Genomic DNA, 23,958 nt, shown 5'->3' on the forward strand with positions numbered 1-23,958 from the left:
ATATGATTTTGAATTGTAAACATATGTTTTTGAACTTAACCTTCTTCATGTAATTTCTGTTTTACTTCAACTCTGTTGTTTGTTTAATTTGTACACGACATTTACGAATAAAATTAATTGAAGAGTTTGCTCAGATATTATAATTTATCAAAATAATGAGCAACGATTACATCCACACCTAGAAATCCATTTGTTATTCATCAATATCGTTTTTCAAATATAAAATTGAAAATTTAGGTTAGGTTCAACAACAACACAAATTAAAAATAAAGTAACTTGACAGTATTGGTTAAAATTTCAGTAATTATAGCTTTTAGAATGTACTTAATTTAAATTGAATTAATGTTATTATTGTGTGTCATCTCTGTTGTAAAGAGTATTTAATATAACACTGAATAATTACAATAATATTGACAAACCATGGAGAACGAAGAGAGATTAAAACTAACTGAATCTCTCAAGCAGTATGAGTTACAGGTAAGGACTAGAATATTCAGTTCAGCTTTTATGAAATATTGTTAATTACTTACATTTAAGGTTTCATGCATTCACGAGTAATCTTTAACACGACGAGTTAACGTCATAGAACTGACCAGACCATGAAACATGAACAAGTAGTGACCACCCTAAAAAAAAAACATTACATAGGAACAAAATGTGGGAAGAGCGTTAAACCGTGTCTGGCCTTTTCATTAATCTACAGAAACCTTTTGACACCCTAAACTGGGAAACCTTGAAAATGAAATTGAAATAGGTCAACATCATGGGTAATGCTTTGAAGTGGTTGGTGGATTACCTTACCAATCGTAAACAATATGTTGAAATAGACAATCATAAAGAGAGCAGTATCGTACTCGATAAATCCACACTTCTAATTGCAAATAGGGGCGTGTCCCAAGGATCCATACTTGGGCCGCTACTGTTCTTGATTTATATAAATGATCTTCCTAAAGAGATGGACAAAAGAAGTAATTGCATTCTCTTCGCCGATGATACAACAATACTTATAACACATCAATCTCAGGATGTGACTGAAAATGTAATTGATGCAGCACTGGAGGGGGCAACCAACTCTTGCAACAAATTAAACCTCACAATCAATAGACAGAAAACAGTGCACATCAAATTCGAACCTTTAAATGATGGCCTGTAGGATCTTACCAATAATCAAATAACTTCAGCTACACACCAGATTCTTGGGCATCAATATAGATAGAAAATTATCCTGGAAGCATAACATTGAATACTCAATTAAAAAACTATCATCTGCCGCATATATTATTCGAAGACTATGCAATATATCGGGGAGAAAAACAGCATTCATGGCGTATCATGCTCTGTTCGCCTCTCATCTGAGACATTGTATTGTGGCATGGGGCTCATCATCACATACACATGGATAGGATACTTATACTACAAAAGAAGACCCTAAGAACAATACTGGGAGTAGAAAGGTTGGAATACTGCAAGCCACTCTTTAAAGAATATCAACTACTACAGTAATATCACTGTATATTCTTGAGACCACGACCCTGGCACGAAGAGAAACCCCCACATTAAGGGGTGTCAAGCATCAAGACAATGCAAGGAATATAAACGATATTGATCTCCCTAAGCACTGCCTCGAAAAGTTCAAGGAGTCCCCAGCATATGCGGGTGCATATTTTTTCAACCTGCTGCCATCAAAACTTAGGCACTGGAAAACAACAGGTCTTCTGCCATTGCACTGAAACTGTACCTAATAGCTCGGCCTTACTACAAAATGATGGAGTATATGGAGGAACATACATTCAGACATCTCAGAGGACGGACAACCGACTAGAACTGCAGACTTAAACTCTCCCAAGGAGAGAAAACCTGACGATTCGCTTGTCACTGACTACGGAGAAGACGAAGTAAGTAAATAAGTAACCCTTCTAAAGGCAGACTCAAGTGCTCGTATCGTACTTATTTACTGCTCTGGTCAATGACCAAAAAATTTAAAATCACTTGTAGTTTCCCTCTTGACGTGCTTGATGGCTGAAGAGTCATCAATTTTCTAATCTTTATAAACAGTTTGTGCATCTGGTCCTTGTCGATCTGAACAAGGCTTTTGATTGCGTACCTCATGGAATCCTTGAAAAGCTTGCAGGGTATGGATTTGGTGTTGAAGTGCTTGTGCTTGTAACCCTCACCTCCGAACTGAAAGGAAGCTAATCATATCCATTGGAGGTGCTCTTTCACAGCTAGTGCAGGTTGACTATGGTGTGCCACAGGGATTGGTGATGGACCTACTTACTCTTCCTGTTCATGATCAATGATCTTGGGCTCCTTGAACCTTTGCCGATATTTGCAGATGATGCCACAATCTACTCAAGCGGACTGTTGAACAGACATGATTACATGCTCTGAGAGTTTTTAGCAATGCCTCAAACAGTTTTAGCAATTTTCTCTCAAACAGATGTTTGAGAGAAATAGACTGTTTGAATGAGGAAAAGAACCAGCAATAGGTCTGTGGACTCCACAGCCTTGCTGATTCTTCTCATCTATTAGTGGTAAAACTCCTGGGATTTGTCATCAACTCCAGGACTCATTTATGAAGTTTGCACCAGGTGGCGCTGGTGATTTACCTGCTGCCTGGACTGTGAGCCTTTCTCAGCAGAAAAAATGGTCAAATGGTGCTTTCTACCCTATTCCCATATTCTTTATATGGACTCTCACTGTTGGGGCATGCAGTAGGCTGCAAGTATGTGCTGTTGCTCCAGAAGAAAGGGCTTTGAGTGATCATCTCAGAGGGACATTATAAGCACTGTAGACCTGTCATTGTTGAACTGGGCATCCTTACGGTCTTCAAACAGTACATACTGTCTAGCCTGCTTCATTTTAAGGACACTGAGGGCAGTTATATGCTGATTCACATTACAAGGAGGGGAAATACCGCTCTGCAGAACCAACAAGAGACTCCTTCCCTATCTTTACACTGTATCTCTAAACTAGAATTAATTAATTTATTTTTACAAAAATCACAAATGATCTGCCTGTTAATGTAAAGAACCTGTAGTGTTGTATTGCTTTTAGAAATAAAGTGGAGATATGACTGTAGAGAAATCCATTCTACTCAATGAATTAGTATTTTGATTCGTACAAGGACAGTATAGTTATAGAGTTAAGATCTCTTCTTCTTCATGTGCCGTCTCCATGGCGGAGGTTGGCTATCATGATGGCAATTTTCACCCTGCTTACAGCTGACTTGAAAAGTTCATTTGAGGTGCACTTGAACCAATCCCTTAAATTGCGCAACCAAGATATCCTTCTTCGCCCCACTGACCTCCTAGAGTGAAGATACCGTTCAATTATTATTTTGTCTTCCAGATTATTCATCTCTCGTATAGTTGACCTGATATCTTACTTTTCTGACGCCATCTATCCAGTTTACTAGTCATGGTTGTAAAAATAGCAATTAAGGTATGGCTCAAACCGCTTACTACTTGACCAAGAATCCAATAAAAAAATATTTTATTGAGTTGTCGGATTGGAGTCTTTGAAATGAGTTAACAGTTTATTGTATTCTGTTTAATTATTGTGAAAGAGGTTTTTGTCAACTCTCCAGTCCAGCTATGAGCTAATAATATCGTTGTTATTATGAAAATAAATTAAAATATTTTAAATTTTTTAATGAAAATAAATGTATTATAATAATAAATTTCGTTGTTATTAGTGACTGACTTGAGCATTTTCAATGTTCCAGCTTCAGCAGATAAGTTCTGCATTGGGTGCGGTTCCAGAATCAGCATCCAGTGAACGTGAAAGTCTTCTCAGTCTGCAAAATGATATCGGAGAACTGATTGCTTTGACAAAAGAGAATTTGGATGGATTGGCAAAGCCTTCTACTGGACACGTTGAACAGATTGATGCAGAATATGAACTTTTCAAGGTTTGTATTAGACCAATTAAAATTTTCAATCAGGAACAACTCAAAATAAGTGCAATCATCGTATGGTTTCAAGAAGTTTACTACAGTGAAGGTTTATTGATAGTAATAATAATAATATCGAGCAACCTTGCAGGCTCAGTTCTGGTGTCAGAGTTTTCAAATAGTACCTGATCAATTTCAGGGTCTCTGACATGACCTAAAGACTGTTTTTTTAACACGACTGCACAGTGAACAAATTCGATACATTAATGATATGATATTTCATTCTACATTATAGAGCCATTTAAAAAAAATTATGTAAGTTTATTTGTTGATTTTCTATTAATTAGGGTGATCTCCTTGAGCTGCGTACAGACTTGAGGGCCACTAACACGAGCATTTCACATTTCATCAGCTAATTATACCTGTATTTGTACAGAAACAAGAAGGTACAGATATAATAAGCGATGAAAAGTGAAATGCGCGTGTTAGTGGCGCTGATGTCTGTACGCTCCTTTATAAGCTCCACGTTTGTGCATGGGTAATAGAAATTATGATGATGATCATGAGAGATGATTGCCCCTACAGCTTTAGATGGGTTCCGAACCACCGGGAACCAAATTTACTCTCATAAATGAATTTAGCGGAGTTGACTTTTCAAGTGGTCACCCTCCTAACGCAACTAGCAGGTGAATCTAACTCACCTGAGCTATAGTTAATCAGTGTAACCACGGAGCCAACAAATACTAATAGTATGAGTGACATAATGTCACTACGATATTGCAACGTCGCAGTGTAGGCCTAGAATCTAATACATGATTGGTGAAAAAGATCAGCTGGTATTTTTTGAAGTCTTTTTCACCAATCTTTTTCACCAATCATGTATTAGATTCTAGGCCTACACTGCGACGTTGCAATACCGCATCGTAGGCCGGGGCCTTGTATTAGAGGTGGCTATGATGAGGGTCTCTTCAGACTTAGCTAGGCTACGCTGAAATAGGTCCTATCTCCCAATGTTAAATCCAAGTTAAATATCTGTCCCGTTCACGTTCGTTGCTTGGATTTAACATTGGGAGATATGACTCATTTCAGCGTATCTGAGTTCGTCCATACTATGAAGAATATACTATTGCTAAATTGTGAAAAGACCCTAATAATTCATTGACTAATAACTTGACCATAAAAATCCATTCGTTTTACAGTTGGATTTAAACTAGAATTTTGTATAATGTTTGTTGACTTTAATTTTAGGTAACTAAAATTTCCCATTATATTGTATACCTTTGACACTTTTCAGGCCGAATTGAGTGAGCTGGAGGGTAGCAACTCAAAAGATGGCAATGAGCAGGAACCCCATTCCAATACTGGTACAGCTGATATTAAGGTAAGGTTACTTGTAAATGTATGTTTCCATTTTCTTATTGAGTACTAGCAGGTAACCCGTGCTTCGCAAGGGTCTCTCTTAAAACTTGACGCAATGAAATCTAGAAGAATTCAAAATAGGCCTATGTACAGTGAGTCAGTCATTCTATCAGGGCTCGAATAATTTTGAAACTTTAATTAAATGAAAATGGAAGAATATAATTTCTTCATGTAAATAACAACACCTTCATTGAAAGACATATTAACTGCATGCGTTTTCATATTGCCGATACAGCATTAAAAGTAAATTTGTATGGCTTTTGTTGGTGGGGAGTCCCTTGCGGGAAGGTCCCACCGCCTGAATATATAATTTGAACCGTCAATGGGCCTTACGACTGTCATACTTCAGCCGGGACCGACAGTTTAACGTGCCCATCCGATAACGCGGGAGTGATCTGGTTAAAAACTTTATTAGCATCGATGAAACTGTAGACGTTTATTTAGCATTTGTCTCAAAAATTGTTCTAGCTGGAAAATTAATAATCCAAGCCACGTGTAGGCCTAAACTTTGCATCAGGAAAACGAAGTTTCAAAACTATGTTTTTCAGGTAGAAAGCAATATAGAAACAGATGTACCTTTTTTAATTTCGACCATATGATTTGGTGATTTTTTAATGAAATCGAATGTGCCATTAACGAAATTTAAACATTAATTCTGAAAAATCTAAAGGAAAATTAAAATTGGGCTTCCAGATGCACGATATTGATATTTTTAGAATCTATGTACAAAATTTGGAGATCTAAATCATTCCCGTTTTTCCGGTATGCAATCCACAATTTGACATGTTTTGATGCGAACAAACAAACACAACCCTTCTCTCTCTTATTATATAGACTAGCAGGTAACACGTGCTCCGCAAGGGTTACTAGACAAACTAGACAAACTGAAAAATTTACCTACTGAAATCTTGAAGAACTGAAAATAGGCCTTTAACCAACCTCGTTGGTTAAATTAAGAATCTTATGCAGAATTTTAAGTTAATTAGTCCAGTAGTTCAGACGTGATTATGCGTCACTCGTGAATTTTGTATCCCCTACGTATACAAGCCAAGTCTTCCCTTTATTATACTAGTAGTTCTGTGAAAAGTAGACCTCACCCAGTTTTCTCATTCACAAAGTATCTGATGTCACCTGTTCCGTGATTATCTTTCACATCTGATGAAAATATTCCTCAAATATTTGAAAATTAATTTTTCTCAATCAAAAAATAATATTATAATTTCTTCAACATTATTCAGTTCTTGTATTTATTTTCAAACACTTTAAATTTGTTTGTTTTTTTAATGTGAGAATATTGATACAAATGGGCATGCATAATAATATCAGGACTGCAAAACAAAATATTGAAACCATATAGAAATAAACATGGCTTCTCCATACATCTGTGTAATGCAAGCAATTAATTAATTAATCCACTTGTCAGCTGATGGATTAAGAATTCTATAGTCTGATTAATCCTATCTTCAGAGTAGATATATATATATATATGCATATGCATACATAGGCCAAAATTAGAAAAAAAACATAATTTTACACTTAATATTTCAAATACCAATAGAATTTAGAATGTTCTGGAGCCACTGACACGCATCTTCTCCAGCATCATGGAGGGCCGACAGCCCTCCATGATAGGAGTGTTGTGGACACTCAGATATTAGGTGGTTCATTGATTGGATTTGTCCACATTGGCACAGAGGATCAGATGTGTATCCCCATGCTGTCATCAGCTCAGCACACCTTCCCACCTGCGTCCTGAACCGGTTAAGGCCACACCACTCTCTACGTCTCAGCTGGGTGCCAGGAACAATGTTATTAGGGTCATCCACAAGGCCTTTGTTCCTGACCTCTCCCTGCAACCATCTCAGTCTCCATAACTCCCTTGCACTTCTAATTTCCTCCTGCTCATCAAGTCTCAAGTATCTTCTTGACTTGAGGCGCCTTGGTGGAGGGTTAGCCAAATCTCTAGAGACTGGGAGATCCTCATGAATGTGTTGTAACTGGGAAATGAACTTGTTCTTCTTCTCCAACCTTCTGAGATCTGGAGGCATGATGTTACTAAGCACAGGCAACCACTCAGTCTCTGTTGGTCTCAATGTCCCACTAATCTTCCTCATAGTTTCATTGAAAACTGTATCAATTTTCTCAACATGTCTGCTGCGAGCCCAGACAGAAGAGCAGTACTCCCCTGTACTGTACATAAGTGCAAGACTTGATGTTCGAAGGGCATTCATGTCACAACCCCAGGTTGTTCCCGCAAGTTTGCTGATGATATTTAGCCTTGTCTTCAGTTTATCTCTCAACCCCTGCAGATGTTGTCGATATGTGAGGGATCTATCAAGTCTGACTCCTAGGTAACGGGGAGCTTCCTGATGAGATATTCTTTTGCCACATAACCTGAGATTAATTGTCTTTTTTGCATGCTGGTTACTAAGATGGAATATTGTTGAGACAGTTTTGGACGGGTTTGGCTTCAAGAACCACTGCTGGAAGTATTCTGCCATTAACTCTAAGTCCTCATTCAACACAATTTGGAGCTGATCAAAATTTCGACCCTGAGTAACAAGCCCAATGTCATCGGCATAAATAAACTTGCGTGATTGAGTAACAGGCAGGTCTGCAGTGTAAACATTGAACAAAATTGGTGAAAGAACCGATCCTTGAGGTAAACCATTTTGTAATCTTCTTATAGTGCTGAGTTTACCATAAAGAGACACTCTGCATGTACGGTCTCTCAAAATAGCTCCAAAGAGATTGACGGTTGCCTTGCATTTCAGGATCCTTGCTAACTTCAGAAGAAGACCAGATCTCCACACTGTGTCATATGCTGCACTAAGGTCCAGAAATACGGCTCCTGATTTGAGGTTTCTCTCAAACCCATGCTCAATGTAAGTTGTGAGCCCCAATACTTGTTCCTCACAACTCCTACCCTCCCTGAAACCAGCCTGCTCCTCTGGCAAACACTCATCCATTCTGCTCCCGACTCTTGTAGAAGAGTCATCATTCATCCATTCAGAGTAGATGATATAGTGATATCAGAGTATGGAGGAATTACTTTTCTTTTCATATTATCATCAAAATACAAAATTTCAAAAAAAACCCTTGTGTATACATCGACGCGCAGTTGAAAAAGGAATATTCCTGTCAAATCTCATAGAATTCTATTAACGCGTTTGGCCGTAAATGCGTTACATACATACAGATGGAAGAAAATCCGAGCTAAAACTTAGACCTCACTTCGTTCGGTCAATTATAGATTAACTACCGAATACCTGATATTGTATTCCTATTATGGCCAACAATATTAGCAATTTTGCATCATGTTTTTTTATTACATTTTTATCAATGCAATAATTTTGTTTGATTTGCAGGAAGAGATGGACGAGTTGCAAGGTACAAAATGTCAAGCTCCTTATAAACTTCACTGGCAAGCAGAACCAAGCTATCACAACGCCCTCATCATGTCCGTTAAAAAACTCAGTAACGCTTCTGGTATCCATGAAATTATGGTTAGTATTTGAATTTAAGTTGGAAGTTTTTGAATTGCGAATTTTGGCTGTCTTTAGATGTCATACAATTTAGCAGGTCTACCACTGATGTAGCTCAAGCCATTTCCATTTAATTTAAAATCAAACAGATTCTTTTGAATAATAAATAATTGTTTTATTCTACTATACTCTCCAAGGTTCTTTTTCATGGAAATTCAGAAGCTCTGTAACTTTGTAATGTAGGAGTAGGTTGGCACACACTAGACATCACAGATTTTCACATAGTTTTATGCTTGTCTAGTGTGATAACTTCTTACGATCTCTTATTATTCCTGAATCATGGGACTACTAAATTGTTGAGAAACAGGCTCAGATTTCGTTGTTGGCTTAATGATTATTAGTACCTGCCAAGGTGATTTGAATACATTTTTAGTATTCGAAATACTTCATACTTAAAATGACGGCTCAAATTCAGACTTCATGGAAAGTACAACTACTCAAGTTAGTAATGGCATCTGCAATCTTTTACAACCACTTGATTCTTTACATCTTCTACAATTAACATGTGAAATTGTATATATTTTAAAATAATTATTTGGGTCATGAACCTTAAGAAAAAAGTCACTGTGACTTTCATTTCATCAATTGAATAATGGTTTGGACTGCTCAACCTATAACTATTCGGTATAGAATGTTTTCTAAACATTGGGTATACTCTGTTAGGGTACAACCACACTGAAAGTGCGGCGTCAAACTTTGGAACAAGCTGGTTTGTTTTTTGGAGCATGTACGAGCGAAGCGTCAAAGCGCGAATGCCCTACTAATGTACATACTAGTGGTCTACTCTTGTAAATAATAATGCAAGTATCAATATATTATAAGTATTAAAAATACAAGTATTTCTTTAGCAGATATTGGATTCCTCCAATTGGTGGCTTGTTTTTCCGAATCAGGCTTCACTCTTGTCAAAATATAGTCAAAGGTTGAAGTTGACATTCGCATGTACTCAAAAATCGGGACTCATACTTTCTTAAAACATTAAACAGATCTTGATACTCACCAAATAGTCGACGATCTAAGTTGATTTCATTAACCCACTCTGTCCTAGCAGGCTTAGCTGAAATTCAATACTTTAAATAATTGTTTTGTTTTAGTTTTTCCTATTAGAAAATCTTATTTGTTTTTTATCTCAAATTTGTTATTACTTTTTGTTTTTTTTGTAGTAATATGAAATAGTTTTTTCTTGTCATTAACTTGATTTTGTATTGTGTTATTTTTAGTATTTATTTTGAATCACACTTTTTTGCGACTCGCACCAGCGGTCAAAGACTTTTCTTTTGCTGGTGGTGCCTGAAACAATTTTCAGTTTTTTAGTTCTGGGTAGTTAATATTATTTTATTTTCTTGTAATAAGTGTTTGATTTATTAACCTTTGATTTGTTAAGTTGTTAAATTTTGGCAATAAAGAATTGAATTGAATTGTTCTCACAATGTAATGTCCGTGCAAACTTAAGACAACGCCATTTTCTAGACCCTTGACGCTTGACACTCAGACGCTTCCAGTGTCTATCATGAACGCTCTGACCACGCCACGCCCCGCTCCGCTCTAGAACGCTCTAGAACGCTCCGCTTTAAGTGTGGTTGTACCCTTATAAGGAGGGTAGAAGAACCTTTTGGGTCGCATTACTTTTTAGTTTGTTATTGAAAACTATTTGGAATGTGCTAAATCGTCTCTCCCAATTTATCTAGTATTTGGTGTTGTGAACCAGTTTGGAATATATGCTACATTGTCTATCTCACAATTTTCAACTATTTGGTATCGTGAATGAATTTTAAATATACTACAAAATGTTACAACATCACTAATAACTATCACCTCTATACAACGTACAATATTCCGACTATAACTTGAGTTCATGCATAAAATAGGCATTTGTGACTTCTTCTTCTTTGTCTCTCCCCACTATGCCTTTACAGCGTTGGGGTAGCCTCGACCCAGTTCTTTCATAGAAGAAGTAGGTAAGAAGTTAGTAGTAAACTGGCATTTATGACTATTTATTTTAATTTTGCTGCTCCAGGTTCGAGTCCTGTTCGTGAATCCGACTCACCGTGAGATGTTGCCGTGTCCCTACTTCTTAGAAGGCCAGTGTCGATTCACAGAGGATAAGTGCCGTTTCTCCCATGGTCAGCTGGTACCGCTCAAAGATCTCTCCGAATACAGGTAGAAAACTATTTCATTTTCGTGAAAATATAAAATTTATATTTAATATAATCTTCCATTATAAAAAAATCTACATAGGTACAAAGAACACCTAGATATGGTGACGCCGCTTATCTTTAAACTGGAATTGTTAACTTGATACTTGTCGAAAACTGAGGATTCTAAATTAATAGACAGTGTCTATCCAATCGTAATTCATAGTGTGCATCTGTACAGTACAATACAGTATATTTAATATATGAAGATAGTTAATACTATTTTTAATACTGATATTCAATACTGAAGATTCAGTTCATCTATATAGTATATATTTTATTTATGAACTTCAACGGAAGGCTAATAGCCCAGTGGTCTGGAGTATTGCAACTTCAGTCTACTTTAGCATCTTCGGTCATGGGTTCAATTCTCTTGATGTTTGGAACTTATTATAATCATTTCACACCTTATTACCGATCACCGACGCATGTAGTATAAAATAGCCTACCAGCTACCACGCCCAGGTCTATAGTGAGCTACACTTTCACTTAGGGTGGCCACTAACGACAGTACAAGTGTGTTGAACATGTGTGTACACACATGTCGTCATACATTGTTGTGTTAAACTACAGCGAAATGATAGCAACTAACTTTTTGAGGTTAGATTTTCGTATCTTTGATTTTTGTTGTTTATTTTCTCTTCGCTGCTCTACTTGATGTTAAATTATCTTTGTATCATTATAATGTGTAATTTTCCAGTGGTTTATTTGTTCTTATTCTATTTATGTTAGAACCTGCTGTCAAACAACTGGTTTTTGTCGAAGCAGATGACACAACATGCTTGACGAGCATATGTGTACACACAATGTGCGACATGTTAAACATACTTGTCCTGTCGTAAGTTGCCACTCTTACTCGTACAGACACTTTTGAGAGAACCTGACAAGTCTTCATAATGGACCCTATTATTTTGTCTCGGCAGGCTCTTGGGTCAGAAATGTAAGTGTGAGGCCTGCTATAGACTAATTTATTTATTAATTGTTACAGATACAACATATAAATGATAGGTGAAGGAACAACAGTTCAATCTAAAACTGTTTCTCAATTCAATAGTCCAATAACTCAATATAAACTTGATGCCGTGGACTCGACGAATTTATCTGCTCAACTTCCCACCCTTTCCAGTTTCTCACGAAATGGTCAAAATATGCACGGAATGATCTGAAACCGTGAGGAACTGAGACTCTCCCATTTTGACCATTTCTTGAGATACTGAAGCAAATGGAAAGTCGAGCAGTCCAGTTGGCCAAGTTCCACGGAATCAAGTTTTCGTTGGAGGTTGATACACAATAAGCTACACCTTTGCACAATGTTAAATAGCTGTAAGGGATTAGTGAGAATACGTTACGTTAGGAAGAAGTTAGTTAAAGGTTAGGTTAAGATTTATCTTTTAAATAGTTTTTAAATGGTGGTATTACTCAGACTTTTTGATCATTCTAGAATTGAATATATTATATTCACTGGACTTTCTTGCATACACGGGCTGGTTCCTGATCAACTGAAATCTTGATGAAGTGACTGTCACCCATTGCTATACTCTGTAGGTTGTTGATTAAACAAAGTTACTTGAATGTGGGTTTTTTTGTGCGTATCCGCTTTCGGCTGTGTATGAGATTAGTCAAAATAGCAACTATTCAAAACTATAAAACGTACCTATTCGTATTATATTAATTCAGTTGATATCGTTTTCAGTATCAAAATTACTGTTAGTATTAAATGGCACGACGTACGGTATCAACTGAGTGAATATGACACAAATAAGTATGATTTATTGTTTTACAGAGTTGCTATTTCGACTAATAGCCGAACGCGGATATGCACAAACGAAAACCCACCCTATTATGTTTAATTAACAACATTAATTGTTTTGGAAATTTGCTATTTTGACTAATCGCATACCTATCCGAACGAAAACCCGCCCAAACACAAATTAGATTTAACAATAATTAATCCATGATCCAGCACAAAGCACACGTACAAGTTAGAGAGTGAACATTCAAGATAAGTCTTTTTTCCGTTAGGGCTACTCTTAGATTTATATTTCTATTTATAATAAAAATAAGTGTTGATACTTCTGTGCCCAGGGAGCCTGATTTCTCGGTGGTGCGAGCCGGCTCGAGGGTGCTTGCCAAACGCGATGACAGCTTGTGGCACCATGCGAACGTGGTCGAGGTGCTGCCTCGCGCCAGGTGCCTCATCAAGTTCAACTCGGGATCGCTCGGCGGGCGTCAGCTGGAGGTCGACCTTCACAATCTGTTGCCGTTGCAGGGTCAAGACGACCAGGATAGCTCGTCATCTGGTCAGTTTCTATATGAAGTGAGAAGAGTGAATTTCATTATAATTATTATTTTATTATAATCTCAAAAGGACAAGGATTGTTCGTCATCTGGTCAGTTTCTAGTGATAGTAAGATTATTACAATAAATTATAATTATTATTTAATCTCACTAACCAATAGAGAATTGTAGGTCGTGAGTTATAAAATGTACATTCGACACCTACCACATGCGACTCTGCATTGACTCCTACCACATGAGACTCAACTCTGAATTTTTTTAGGGTGGGAGAAGAGTTTGGTCAGTTTCTCTCTCCAACCGGTACCCTCACTCCAAAATTCTCTACACTGGCCTTATAAATGCATAGTGAGAGCGAAAGATGTGTGAGAGAGACATTCTCACCCCTACATCCCTACCACGCCAGCCACTCTTTCACCGTTTGAGGGGTTACGGTTCATGTTATAATTCACGGTCTATACTATTACAGTAGAATATAATCTGCACATTTCATGTAGTGAGATTAACGATCTGAGGTAGCATATGATTAATATTGGTTTGATCGTTTAATTAAATACATTTTTAAGAAATTTATTCATTCTATGTCGGTTAGTTACAAGAACTATGATTTATACTTCTTATTGATGTTGCAGTCTAGTTTGTTTGGATCTTTCTGATGTATCTATTCATTCTTCCAATCCAACGCTTATCAGATGTACAAGGTGCGTCAGAGAAACTTATTTATTTAAAAGGTCAATAAAAACAAAAGTACTTTAGATATTGTTTCAATCTTTTTTTATATGAGAATGCAATGTTTCAATCTTTTTTCATATGAGAATGCAATGTTTCAATCTTTTTTTTATATGAGAATGCAATATTTCAAATTTTTTCCATGCAGTCTTGAAAATGACATCAGACCAATGGCGACCCCTATTGCATATTGCGCATTGAAAATTGAAAATGTTTTATTGGCAGAAATATAAAATTACAACATCTTAAAAAATACATAATAAAAGCAATACAAATTTTACAACATGAGTAAATACTATTATAAAATAAAATGCAATGCCAATTGAGTATTTGCATCTCGAGGTACTAAACCTGTTTGAGATGGTGATATAAAATTGATTACAAAACTATAGCGCTAAAATGTAGTTACTGAGGCCGACAGTCGCATATGAAGTGACACATATTACATAACAGTCAATTTTTTTGTCAATTGTCAATTCTTTTTATTTGCCATCAATACAATTTACAATAAATTATTCAAGAAATTCATAGAAATAAAAATAAAACATAGCTTACAATCAAAACAAAAATTATAAATTAAATATATTTAAATCAAAATCTATTCATTAAGGCAACAACCCAGCAAGGAAAATCCTGTCCGCTGGGCGTGAGCATCAGTTCAACATTATTATATCAAATATTATTTTATTATTATAAATAAAAATAAATATGGCAAAACAGTATCAATGATTTATCAATTTAAGCTTCGAAGTATATTGTACAATATTATTATATACAAGTCTACATGAGAATTCTAAAAAAAGTATCTATATTCTCACATTCCATTACAAATCTCTTGACATCTCTCAAAAACCTTGATCGTATCTTGCACTGCCGTATCTCCAAGGGCAGCAGGTTGTAGAACTTTGGAGCCAAATAAGAAAAAAATTTCATGAAGTGACTTTTATTTGGCTTAGGTATACAAGCTTCGTATTTATTTCTCAAATTATTGTTTTTCAAATTAAAATACTCATTGCCATTAACGCTTCTATCAAAGAAGTTCCTGAGCACTTTGTAGACATATACATTTTTCAATGGAAGTATAGCTAATTTTCTAATTTACATTAGAAATTAGAAATTTATAGTGCATTACACTGATAAAGTCGACTTTTGAAATTTCGTTGCAGTATATCAATCGGTATGTTGGCAATGGCGTCGCGAATGTTGTTCTTGAGGTGTGCTATGGTCCGTGGTCGATCGACATAAACCTGAGATTTCAAATAACCCTATAAAAAATCGCAGAGGAAACGCATGTGGAAATGAGCCTTGTCAAATGACCGCGTCTTCAGGCAGGTTGTCAATCAGCATATCACATGCATTTTGACGGGCAACAAAATCGCGTTTAGTCAATTCTTGAACAACAACCAATTTATAGGGATGAAGTTGAAGGTCTTCATGGAAAATTCGTCAAACAGTGGAGTCAGAAACTGCCATAGCAGCTGCGTGTTTGCGAGCCGAACGCCGGGGAGAACACACAACTGACTGCTTCACTCTTTCGATATTTTATGGAGTTCTGATGGTTCGTTGAAGTTCATTTTTGGGTTTAGCGACACTTCCACACTCGGAGTCGAGTCTGTGGGGAGGAATTTCAAATCGAGCGCGGAAAGTGATCGACCATTAGAAAAGAAGCACTCAACTGCGAAGGGCCGCTGCTCTCTAGACCGGAGCATGATGGCTATTTACTTGAGGGAGGATAAATTTGAGAACTTCCCTCTCCAGATGCGCCCCCTCCTGTCCCTCTACATGACCAATACAACGCACGGTATTTTTTTCAAATAAGTAAGTTTCTCTGGCCCATCTTGTATATTGTGATAATATCAAGTAGTAAAAGAAAATTTGTTATAGCCTGTATATTATTCCTTTTCATTATTATTTATCCCTGTTATTTTCAGGCTCTTCGGATGATGATGAGGCAAGCGATAACAATGAAAGGATAGCTGCCGCTAAAGATCAACAATACAAAGCAATAGTCGAGGCCACTCTGATGAGGACACCACCCTCCGGTATTCTTGGCTCTTGGGAGAAACACACTAAGGCAAGTTATATACCGTAATATTTTCAGGAGATCAAATTTAATCACTGAACAAATAAATACTTTGACACATTTTAATGATGATTAAGAGTTGATTCAATCTAGTCCAAAGTTGCTTCAAAATATATATAACAATCTAGTTGATTAAATAATTCGTGAAGAGTTAATTCATTGAATTGTATTAAAGTACAAAAATGCAAGGTTGCTTACAAATAATAAGATTATCATGATTAAAATTTCAATTGTTACAAATAATATAATATAATTTTTTTATAATCAACGTACCATACTAATGAAAATCTATCATACTCATTCTATTGTATGTCTTTAAAAAAGAGATTAGTATTCCTCAGTATTGTCTTTTTTCTTTAGAGCTAATTTTAATATAAATAATAAAATAAAAATATAAATCTCAGTGAACAGTCAAACTTTCTTTGACTTGAAAATGGATTTAATGTCCGAAACATGTTGTGATAAAATAATTTAAAAGGGTACTGAGATTTATATTTTCATTTTATTTATATTCCTCAGTATTTTTTCAACTGGTTTAATCTCGGACTTCGTTTATAAATAAGGTATTCCTCAGTATTTTTTTCAAGCGGTTTAATAAACATTGTCTTTTGTCTTTCTATTGCAGGGTATAGGATCTCGACTTATGGAGAAAATGGGTTACATCCACGGATCAGGTCTTGGTAAAAATGGAGAAGGTATTACTGAACCTGTGGAAGCAGTGGTTATGCCTGCCGGAAAATCTCTCGGTAAGTTAACTATTTCATCATTCCAATCCATATTGTGTCTAACAACTTAATTAGTTCAATAAATTTTTAGGGTAATTTGTTCATGTTGATAATGATGTTCGACTGAAAGTTTGTTCAAACTTTATTAAGTTGCATTCATTCTTTATAATTTCAATTGTTTTATAGCTTGTTAAGTTACTTTTGATGAATAATTATCATGAAAAACCAGTATGTAATATCCTTAGACCAGTTATAGAATAGACACGCCTCATTGTATATTCGTACTGAAAGTCGATGAAGCCAACATCTACTGCCAAATCGCCATATCGTCAACATCGGATAGAAAACTTTTCTGTAGAGTTTGTTTACATTGTTTTCCATAGCAGATTATGTCCATTTTCATGAATAATAATCTACTTTCATCTGAAATAGACACAATCTGTTATGGAAAACATTGTAAACAAACTACAGAAAAGTTTTCTATCCAATGATGACGTCACGATATGGCGATATGGCAGTAGATGTTGGCTTCAGAGGCTAGACTTCCCAGCGTGTCTATTCTATAACTGGTCTAAGGTAATATCCTAGCTGGGGGTTTGGAAACGAGACGGGGCCGCCGAAAACAATGATTGGACAAGTAGAAGCTCTTATGGCCCTTCAGCGGTCGCCTATTTTTATTGATTTTCGTCATTTTCGTGGCCTATTGTTAAGGAATTATAAGTTTCCCAGTCCGAGGAATTTATTGGTGGACCAGTTTGGTTAGTTAGAGGCATTTCCAGCTGTAAACCAGTGGTAGCCTACAGTTATTGGATTAACACACACATTACTATCGATGATAAATTTAAATTTAGTCAAACTAAGGCCATATATTTAGTGTACATGATGAGACTAAACACATTACATAGACATTATATTCAATCTAATCGAATTTGAAATAAAAACACACATATATTGTCAAATTCTACAGTTTAATTTGGTACAGGACCATGGTTTCGTGACCACACACGTCACATTTTTAAGCTGAATTTGACGATATATGTGTGTTTTTATTCCATTATGGAACGGTTCTGCAACATCGACAGTGACTCAGACGAATTTCTAATCGAATTAAAAAGGACGCCAAAAATCGTACGTTCAATAATTATTGAATTGTATGTAACTCAACTTAGTCTGTATACAGTTTGTGAACAAGTTGAGTTCCATCGAATTAAACATTGGGAATAATACAATTACAAGTACAAGTAATACAATTACTCGATCACTGATCTAGATTCAATTGTGGAACATTCAAGTTACAGATGTAAGGTGCAAAGTAATAGACTAGTAGTTCTGTGAACAGTAGACCTCGCGCTTAGTAAGTTACATCGACCTGTTATGTTTTCTCAAAAATTAATAAATAATCTATCAATTTAAAATGTCTAGAAAAATCCTAAATAAACATAGAGCTTTCTGTCCTATCGTACCGTGACGTGTCGTCCCGGAATGTGAGTGTGAACACTGTTATCAGGTCTGGCTGCAACTGTCTACAACGTTGATGGAAAGATACATTTTCTAGATGTTCGATGTTTTTGAACGGGTAGTATTATAGTCCTCTAGACAGCTGATTTAAGATGAATAATTATTCTATAGTCTGATTTTTACTCTAATATTGGCGTATGAAGGAGGCTCCTTTTACCTTTTATATTATCCTTGAAATGCAAAATTTCCAAAAACCTTGTATATACGTCGACGCGCAATTTGAAAAGGAACATACCTGTCAAATTTCATGAAAATCTATTACCGCGTTTCGCCGTAAATGCGCAACATATAAACATATAAACACTGAAACATTGAAACATTTAAACATTGAAACATTTAAACATTGAAACATTGAAACATTTAAACATTGAAACATTGAAACATTTAAACATTTAAACATTTAAACATTTAAACATTTAAACATTAAGAGAAATGCCAAACCGTCGACTTGAATCTTAGTCCTCACTTCGCTCGGTCAAAAAGTTGGTGCTCGTTATCAGCTATAAGTGCATTCCAGAAACGAAAAGGGACCAGTAATGAGGGCAATGAGCGTAATCAGAGGTCATTTTTTGAAGAATAAACTATTTTTATTTTTTTGATTTGACAATAGAGTATGGTAATCGAGAGTTGGAGGATGAAATTTTCTGAGCCTTTATTGAACAATACCCAGTGAACTGGTAGCCCGTCTCCTTTCCATAACCCCCTAGCTGATATCCAATTTCTTAGAATGTGTGATTCAATGATTGATTATCCATGCACTAAACCAATTTATATTTTGTTTGTTGCTCAGATCACTGCATGGAACTGAGAGAATCAGCTGGAGGGGATAAAGACATGTTCAAAGCAGAAAGACATCGGCTAAAGATGCAGCTAAGAGATGAGAAGCGGAGAGAGAAGGAATATCAGAGACAGAAGCAGAAAACCGATGTTTTCTCATTCCTCAATTCTACTCTGGCGCCTGGAGCTCAAGGTAAGCAAACCTTAACATGTAATTAGTAGCTATCTAATAGTCCAGTCAAATTGTCGTTTTTCAGGAAACAGACACGAAACTTTGACTTTTGATGCATGATTTTGAACCGCCGTGACCAGCTGAGAAGAATGAGCAGAATGTGAAGAATGTAGTACGAGGAGATCTGACCATTCAGTCGAAAGGTATAAGTGTTTAAAGTCTTGTGTCAACTGCCACAAGTCCCATATCTGTAAAAATTTCAGGAGCTCCGCCCCATCTATGCAAAGTTTGATTTTGGATTCCCAATTATCAGGCTTTAGATACAATTTAAACAAAAAATTTTGAGTGGAAAAGATTGAGCATGAGAATCTCTACACTTAATGTTAGGTAACATTTTCACCTAAAATTCAAAATAAGCTCGAAATCCGTGAAAATGTTATTATTTCAATTGCAAACTGATGGCAACTGTTGATTCTATCAAATCATTCACTATGAAGAGTTCGCAAACTTCGTGTGTCTCCAGCGTTATTGTCCTGTCACCAGCTGGCTTGGATCTTTGAATAGTAGACTTGAGATGCGCGGTAGCACTAGCGTCAGGTGATCAATTTTCATAACTGCAAGGAAAGTTGTGTGAGTGCGCCACACCAGATTTTATTGTTTTTTGTTAGGAAGGCCTTGGAAAGGTATTGTATTTAAGAATTTGTATTTTGACTGAAGGATTTGATTTACTATTTTTGGGTGTACTCCCCCTCCTTCCACTACTAAATTTGAAAACTCCCAAGTAATCCTGTTCAGAATTAATTGTTCTTTAACGTGATGTGTGGTTGCTCGTCATTACTTGAAAGAGATTCAAGTTGTATAGGGTGAAAGTGGTGAGTTTGCATAATTTTGAAAAACCCTTGAAAAATACCCCTTTTTTGAAAATTAGTAGCTCCGGAACCAAAAATGGTAGAGTCCTGCGCGACCACTCAATGTATTTGAAATTTCATTTTCTTTAATTTTGTGGAGAATGATTTTTCTTGCGAAACTCAGGTTTTTTAAGATTAAATGGGTAAATTGAAAAAAGTTCGAAATTTTGGGGGTGAAGCCGCCCTCTGGCATGTCAGCAAATTTCAGATTCGAATTCAGCGCCCCAAAATACATAAAGAACCGTCGAGAAAAATTCTTTCGGGCTGTTTCCTGAAAAATGACCATTTTCCTAGACTATAATAAATTATTATTCTTATGTAAATTGAAATAGATCTCCGCTAACTAGTTATGCATTGTTTCAATATTTCTACATCTACTTCAATACTTTTAAGATACATTGTTCCATGATGAAGTAGAAAAACAAGAAGGTTCTAATTCATACTTTCAGAGTTATACAATATCTCTGAAAGGGTAACATCCACTTCATCAAGATCTTAGTTGATCAAGAATCATCCTGGATAAGCAAGTTCCTGTTACTTTCAGAAAGTTCAGTATATACAGTATATTTTATATTTAATTCTAAAATTATCGAAAAATAATGAGTAATACTACCATAATGCCATTTAGAAGCAGAAATTCAACCCCCACCTAACCTTCAACTAACTTCTCCCTAACCCATTCTCACTAATCCCTAACTAGTGTTCAACGTTGAAGCTGATTGTGTATCAGCATAGAGAAAATATATATTCTTTTTCTTCTTGTGCCTGTGGGCGATCAACACTCTATCCACACTCGATTTCCACGGCAATACAAAATATTTCTATGGATCTTTTTCCACACCAGGATCGGATGTAGTTTGCCAAAAAATTCTTCTTCTATCTGGGCCCCTCTTTCCAAAAATCATGCCTTTGAGAATCACTCGTAATAGAGTATATCTTACGTCGTTTCTCATTACATGTCCCAGATACTAGATCTTTTTGAATTTTATGGTCGTGATTATCTCAATGTCTTTCCCCATTCTCCTTAGAACCTCAATGTTTGCTATGTGATCAGTCCACGGTATCCTCAGAATCCTCCTGTATGCCCACATCTCGAATGAAACAAGTCTTTTACTAATGGCCTCATTCAGAGTCCAGGACTCTGCACCATATAATCGAACTTGAAACACATAACAACTGAGCATTTTTATCTTTGTTTCTAGGGAGAAATTCTTGCTCTTGAAGATGGAGCCCATTCTATTGAAAGTTGATCTGGCCTTTCCTTTTATTTCCTCAGTAATATCCCATTCTTCATTTATGTTGGTTCCCAGGTAGCTATACTTCTTTACTCTTTCCACTGGTGCTTGATTGATATATATCTGACATCCATTTATGTTATTCTTGCTTATAATCATCAGTTTTGTCTTCTTCACATTGATGTCAAGACCATGTTTAATATTATATATTATCTAAGGTATATTTTAGGCCATATTTAATCTAAGGTATCAGCTTGCAACAAAAACTTGATGTCTTGAGACTTGAAGAACTGAACGGCTCAACGTCCAATTTATTTCAACATCTCAAGAAATGGTTCAAATAGGTACTTGATGAACTGAGATTTGTACGAACTAAGACCCTCCACTGATTGACAATTCCCCAGTCAATAGACTGTGGTGAAGAATAAACCAAACTGAACTAAACCTCCCCTCTGAAACTATCGGAAACCAGTGTTGAATGTTATAAAAATGTAATATTACATATTTATCCAAGGTGAAATAAAAAGGATATTGTTAGTTTGAAATAATTCATATGAGCCAAAATAAAGTTTCAATGCAATCAAGGCACTTTAGTTTGGCTCAAATGAATTATTTGGAACTAATAATATATTTTATATTTCACCTTAATATGGGGAAATTCCTCAACATCTCTGTTTATGGTGAAAATGTCATATTCATTTGTAAAAATAAAGTTCACTGATATAGCCTATGTATATTTATATTTGAATTTACATGTTTTGTATAATAGTACCTTGTCAAGCAGCCTCTTTGAGGTTCGCTCAAGGTAGCTTATTTATTCAATAAACTTTCTTTCTATTCTATTCATTTATCATGAATAGCAATACATACTTTGTTGACAATATTATCATACAATAAACTTCAAAATATACCAATCAAATCAGAAATTACTTCCATCTAATCGTTAGAATTGCCGCGTACACATTCAATACTTACATAATCAATAACAGAGATTATTATCCTATAAATGCAACAGGAGAGAAGCGTTGAATGTTACAAATATATCTGTTTGCAGGAACAGGAGAGCGTCAAGACGATGCGGCCAGCACCAGTAAAGTGGTGCAACCTAGCGGTCGACGACTGAACATCGAGCGACTCCAGGTCGACGAACAGATCAAGAAGGCAGAGCGAGACCTGGGCCGACTGCGGGAGGCACTGACGAGGCAGACGGCCGGAAGCACAGCCCACAAGTTGGCAGCCGCGCGTGTAGTTGCAGCCGAGAGCGACCTCAGTCGCTTGCACGACTCGCAGCAGGCGATCGTCAGTCGCCAGGATCGCACCAAGGAGCGACACAAGATGACCGTCTTCTAGTACGGTTGGGGGATTCGACCAAGTGCGGTAAAAACAATTGTCAAATACGGTAATGAATCGTAGTCATCTGCGATAGAAACCGTTGTCGAGTACAGTAATAATTTATTGTAGTCCACTGCAACAGAACCCGTTGTTGAGTGCGGTAAAACGTGGTAAACTGAGGTGAAGATCGTTGTTAAGTGCGGTATACGGTGGTAAACTGGTGTAGAAAACGTTGTGAAGTGCGGTAAGATTCGTGGTGAACTGCGATAGGAACCATTGTTGCATGCGGTAAGAATCGTGCTCAACTCCAGTGAAAACCGTTGTTTACTGCAATAAAAACCATTGTCAAGTGCGGTATACCGTCTTAAACTGTGATTGAAACAGTTGTGAAGTGCGGTAAAAATTGTGATCATCTGCGATAGAAACCGTTCTATCATGGTACTGTACAATTAATACTGTAAGAATTGTGATCAACGGTGGTAAAAATCATGATCAACTGGACACTGTGATATAAAACCACAGCCACCTCTAAAAATGCCCCGTCCTGTAGTGTAGTTCATGTTATAATCGCAGTATTTGATTAACATTGGTGTTCCTTTTCTATCATTTGACAAAGCAGATAGCGCTATCCTTTTCTAACTGTGCACCGTTGTTCTCACCATAGGGAGAATGGCAACGTCGCACATGTAGGTTCAGTAAACTTGTCAGCCCGAGTTCAAAGCAATGAAAAGCAAGTAGTGGAAATTCGAGGATTGATTTTTGATAAATCTCAAATAACGTCAGCTATTATAATTTGATGGAAAATTTGTAGTAATTGCAGAATTAATTAATATACTAATGATGAATCACTACATTTTTCATGTGCTTTCAAAGTTATCCTGTCACATCCTCAAAAAGAGCGAAGGAGTGAGTCAATTTCGTCGGCCAACGTTATAAGAATTTGTGTTTAAAATTTCAAATTTATTGAAGAAAGGATTTGAATGTTATCATCAAACAAACAAAATTACAAACTGACGACTCGACCCTCAAGTAAAGAGATACTACACTTGTTCAATTAGTATACCAATGTTGAGTAAGGTGCCTAAGTGATGAGAGTTACTCTATTTAGAGTCACTCTTATATCCGGTTCA

At 36.3% G+C, this 23,958-nt stretch overlaps 1 protein-coding gene across 1 annotated transcript; it reads left to right on the forward strand.

The window, feature by feature from the left end:
• The first annotated feature begins 10 nt into the window (after positions 1–10).
• LOC111055054 (zinc finger CCCH-type with G patch domain-containing protein) lies at positions 11–23,679 on the forward strand. Its single transcript, XM_039432075.1, has 10 exons — positions 11–477; positions 3,728–3,913; positions 5,190–5,276; positions 8,683–8,820; positions 10,877–11,019; positions 13,140–13,354; positions 16,010–16,152; positions 16,787–16,907; positions 19,195–19,374; positions 22,551–23,679. Exons 1-10 carry the CDS (start codon positions 421–423, stop codon positions 22,844–22,846), a joined length of 1,566 nt encoding a protein of 521 aa, XP_039288009.1. The 5' UTR covers positions 11–420; the 3' UTR covers positions 22,847–23,679.
• Positions 23,680–23,958: the final 279 nt, after the last annotated feature.

Source organism: Nilaparvata lugens, chromosome 7 (genome assembly GCF_014356525.2).
Source record: "Nilaparvata lugens isolate BPH chromosome 7, ASM1435652v1, whole genome shotgun sequence".
In the NCBI taxonomy this organism is placed as follows: domain Eukaryota; kingdom Metazoa; phylum Arthropoda; class Insecta; order Hemiptera; family Delphacidae; genus Nilaparvata; species Nilaparvata lugens.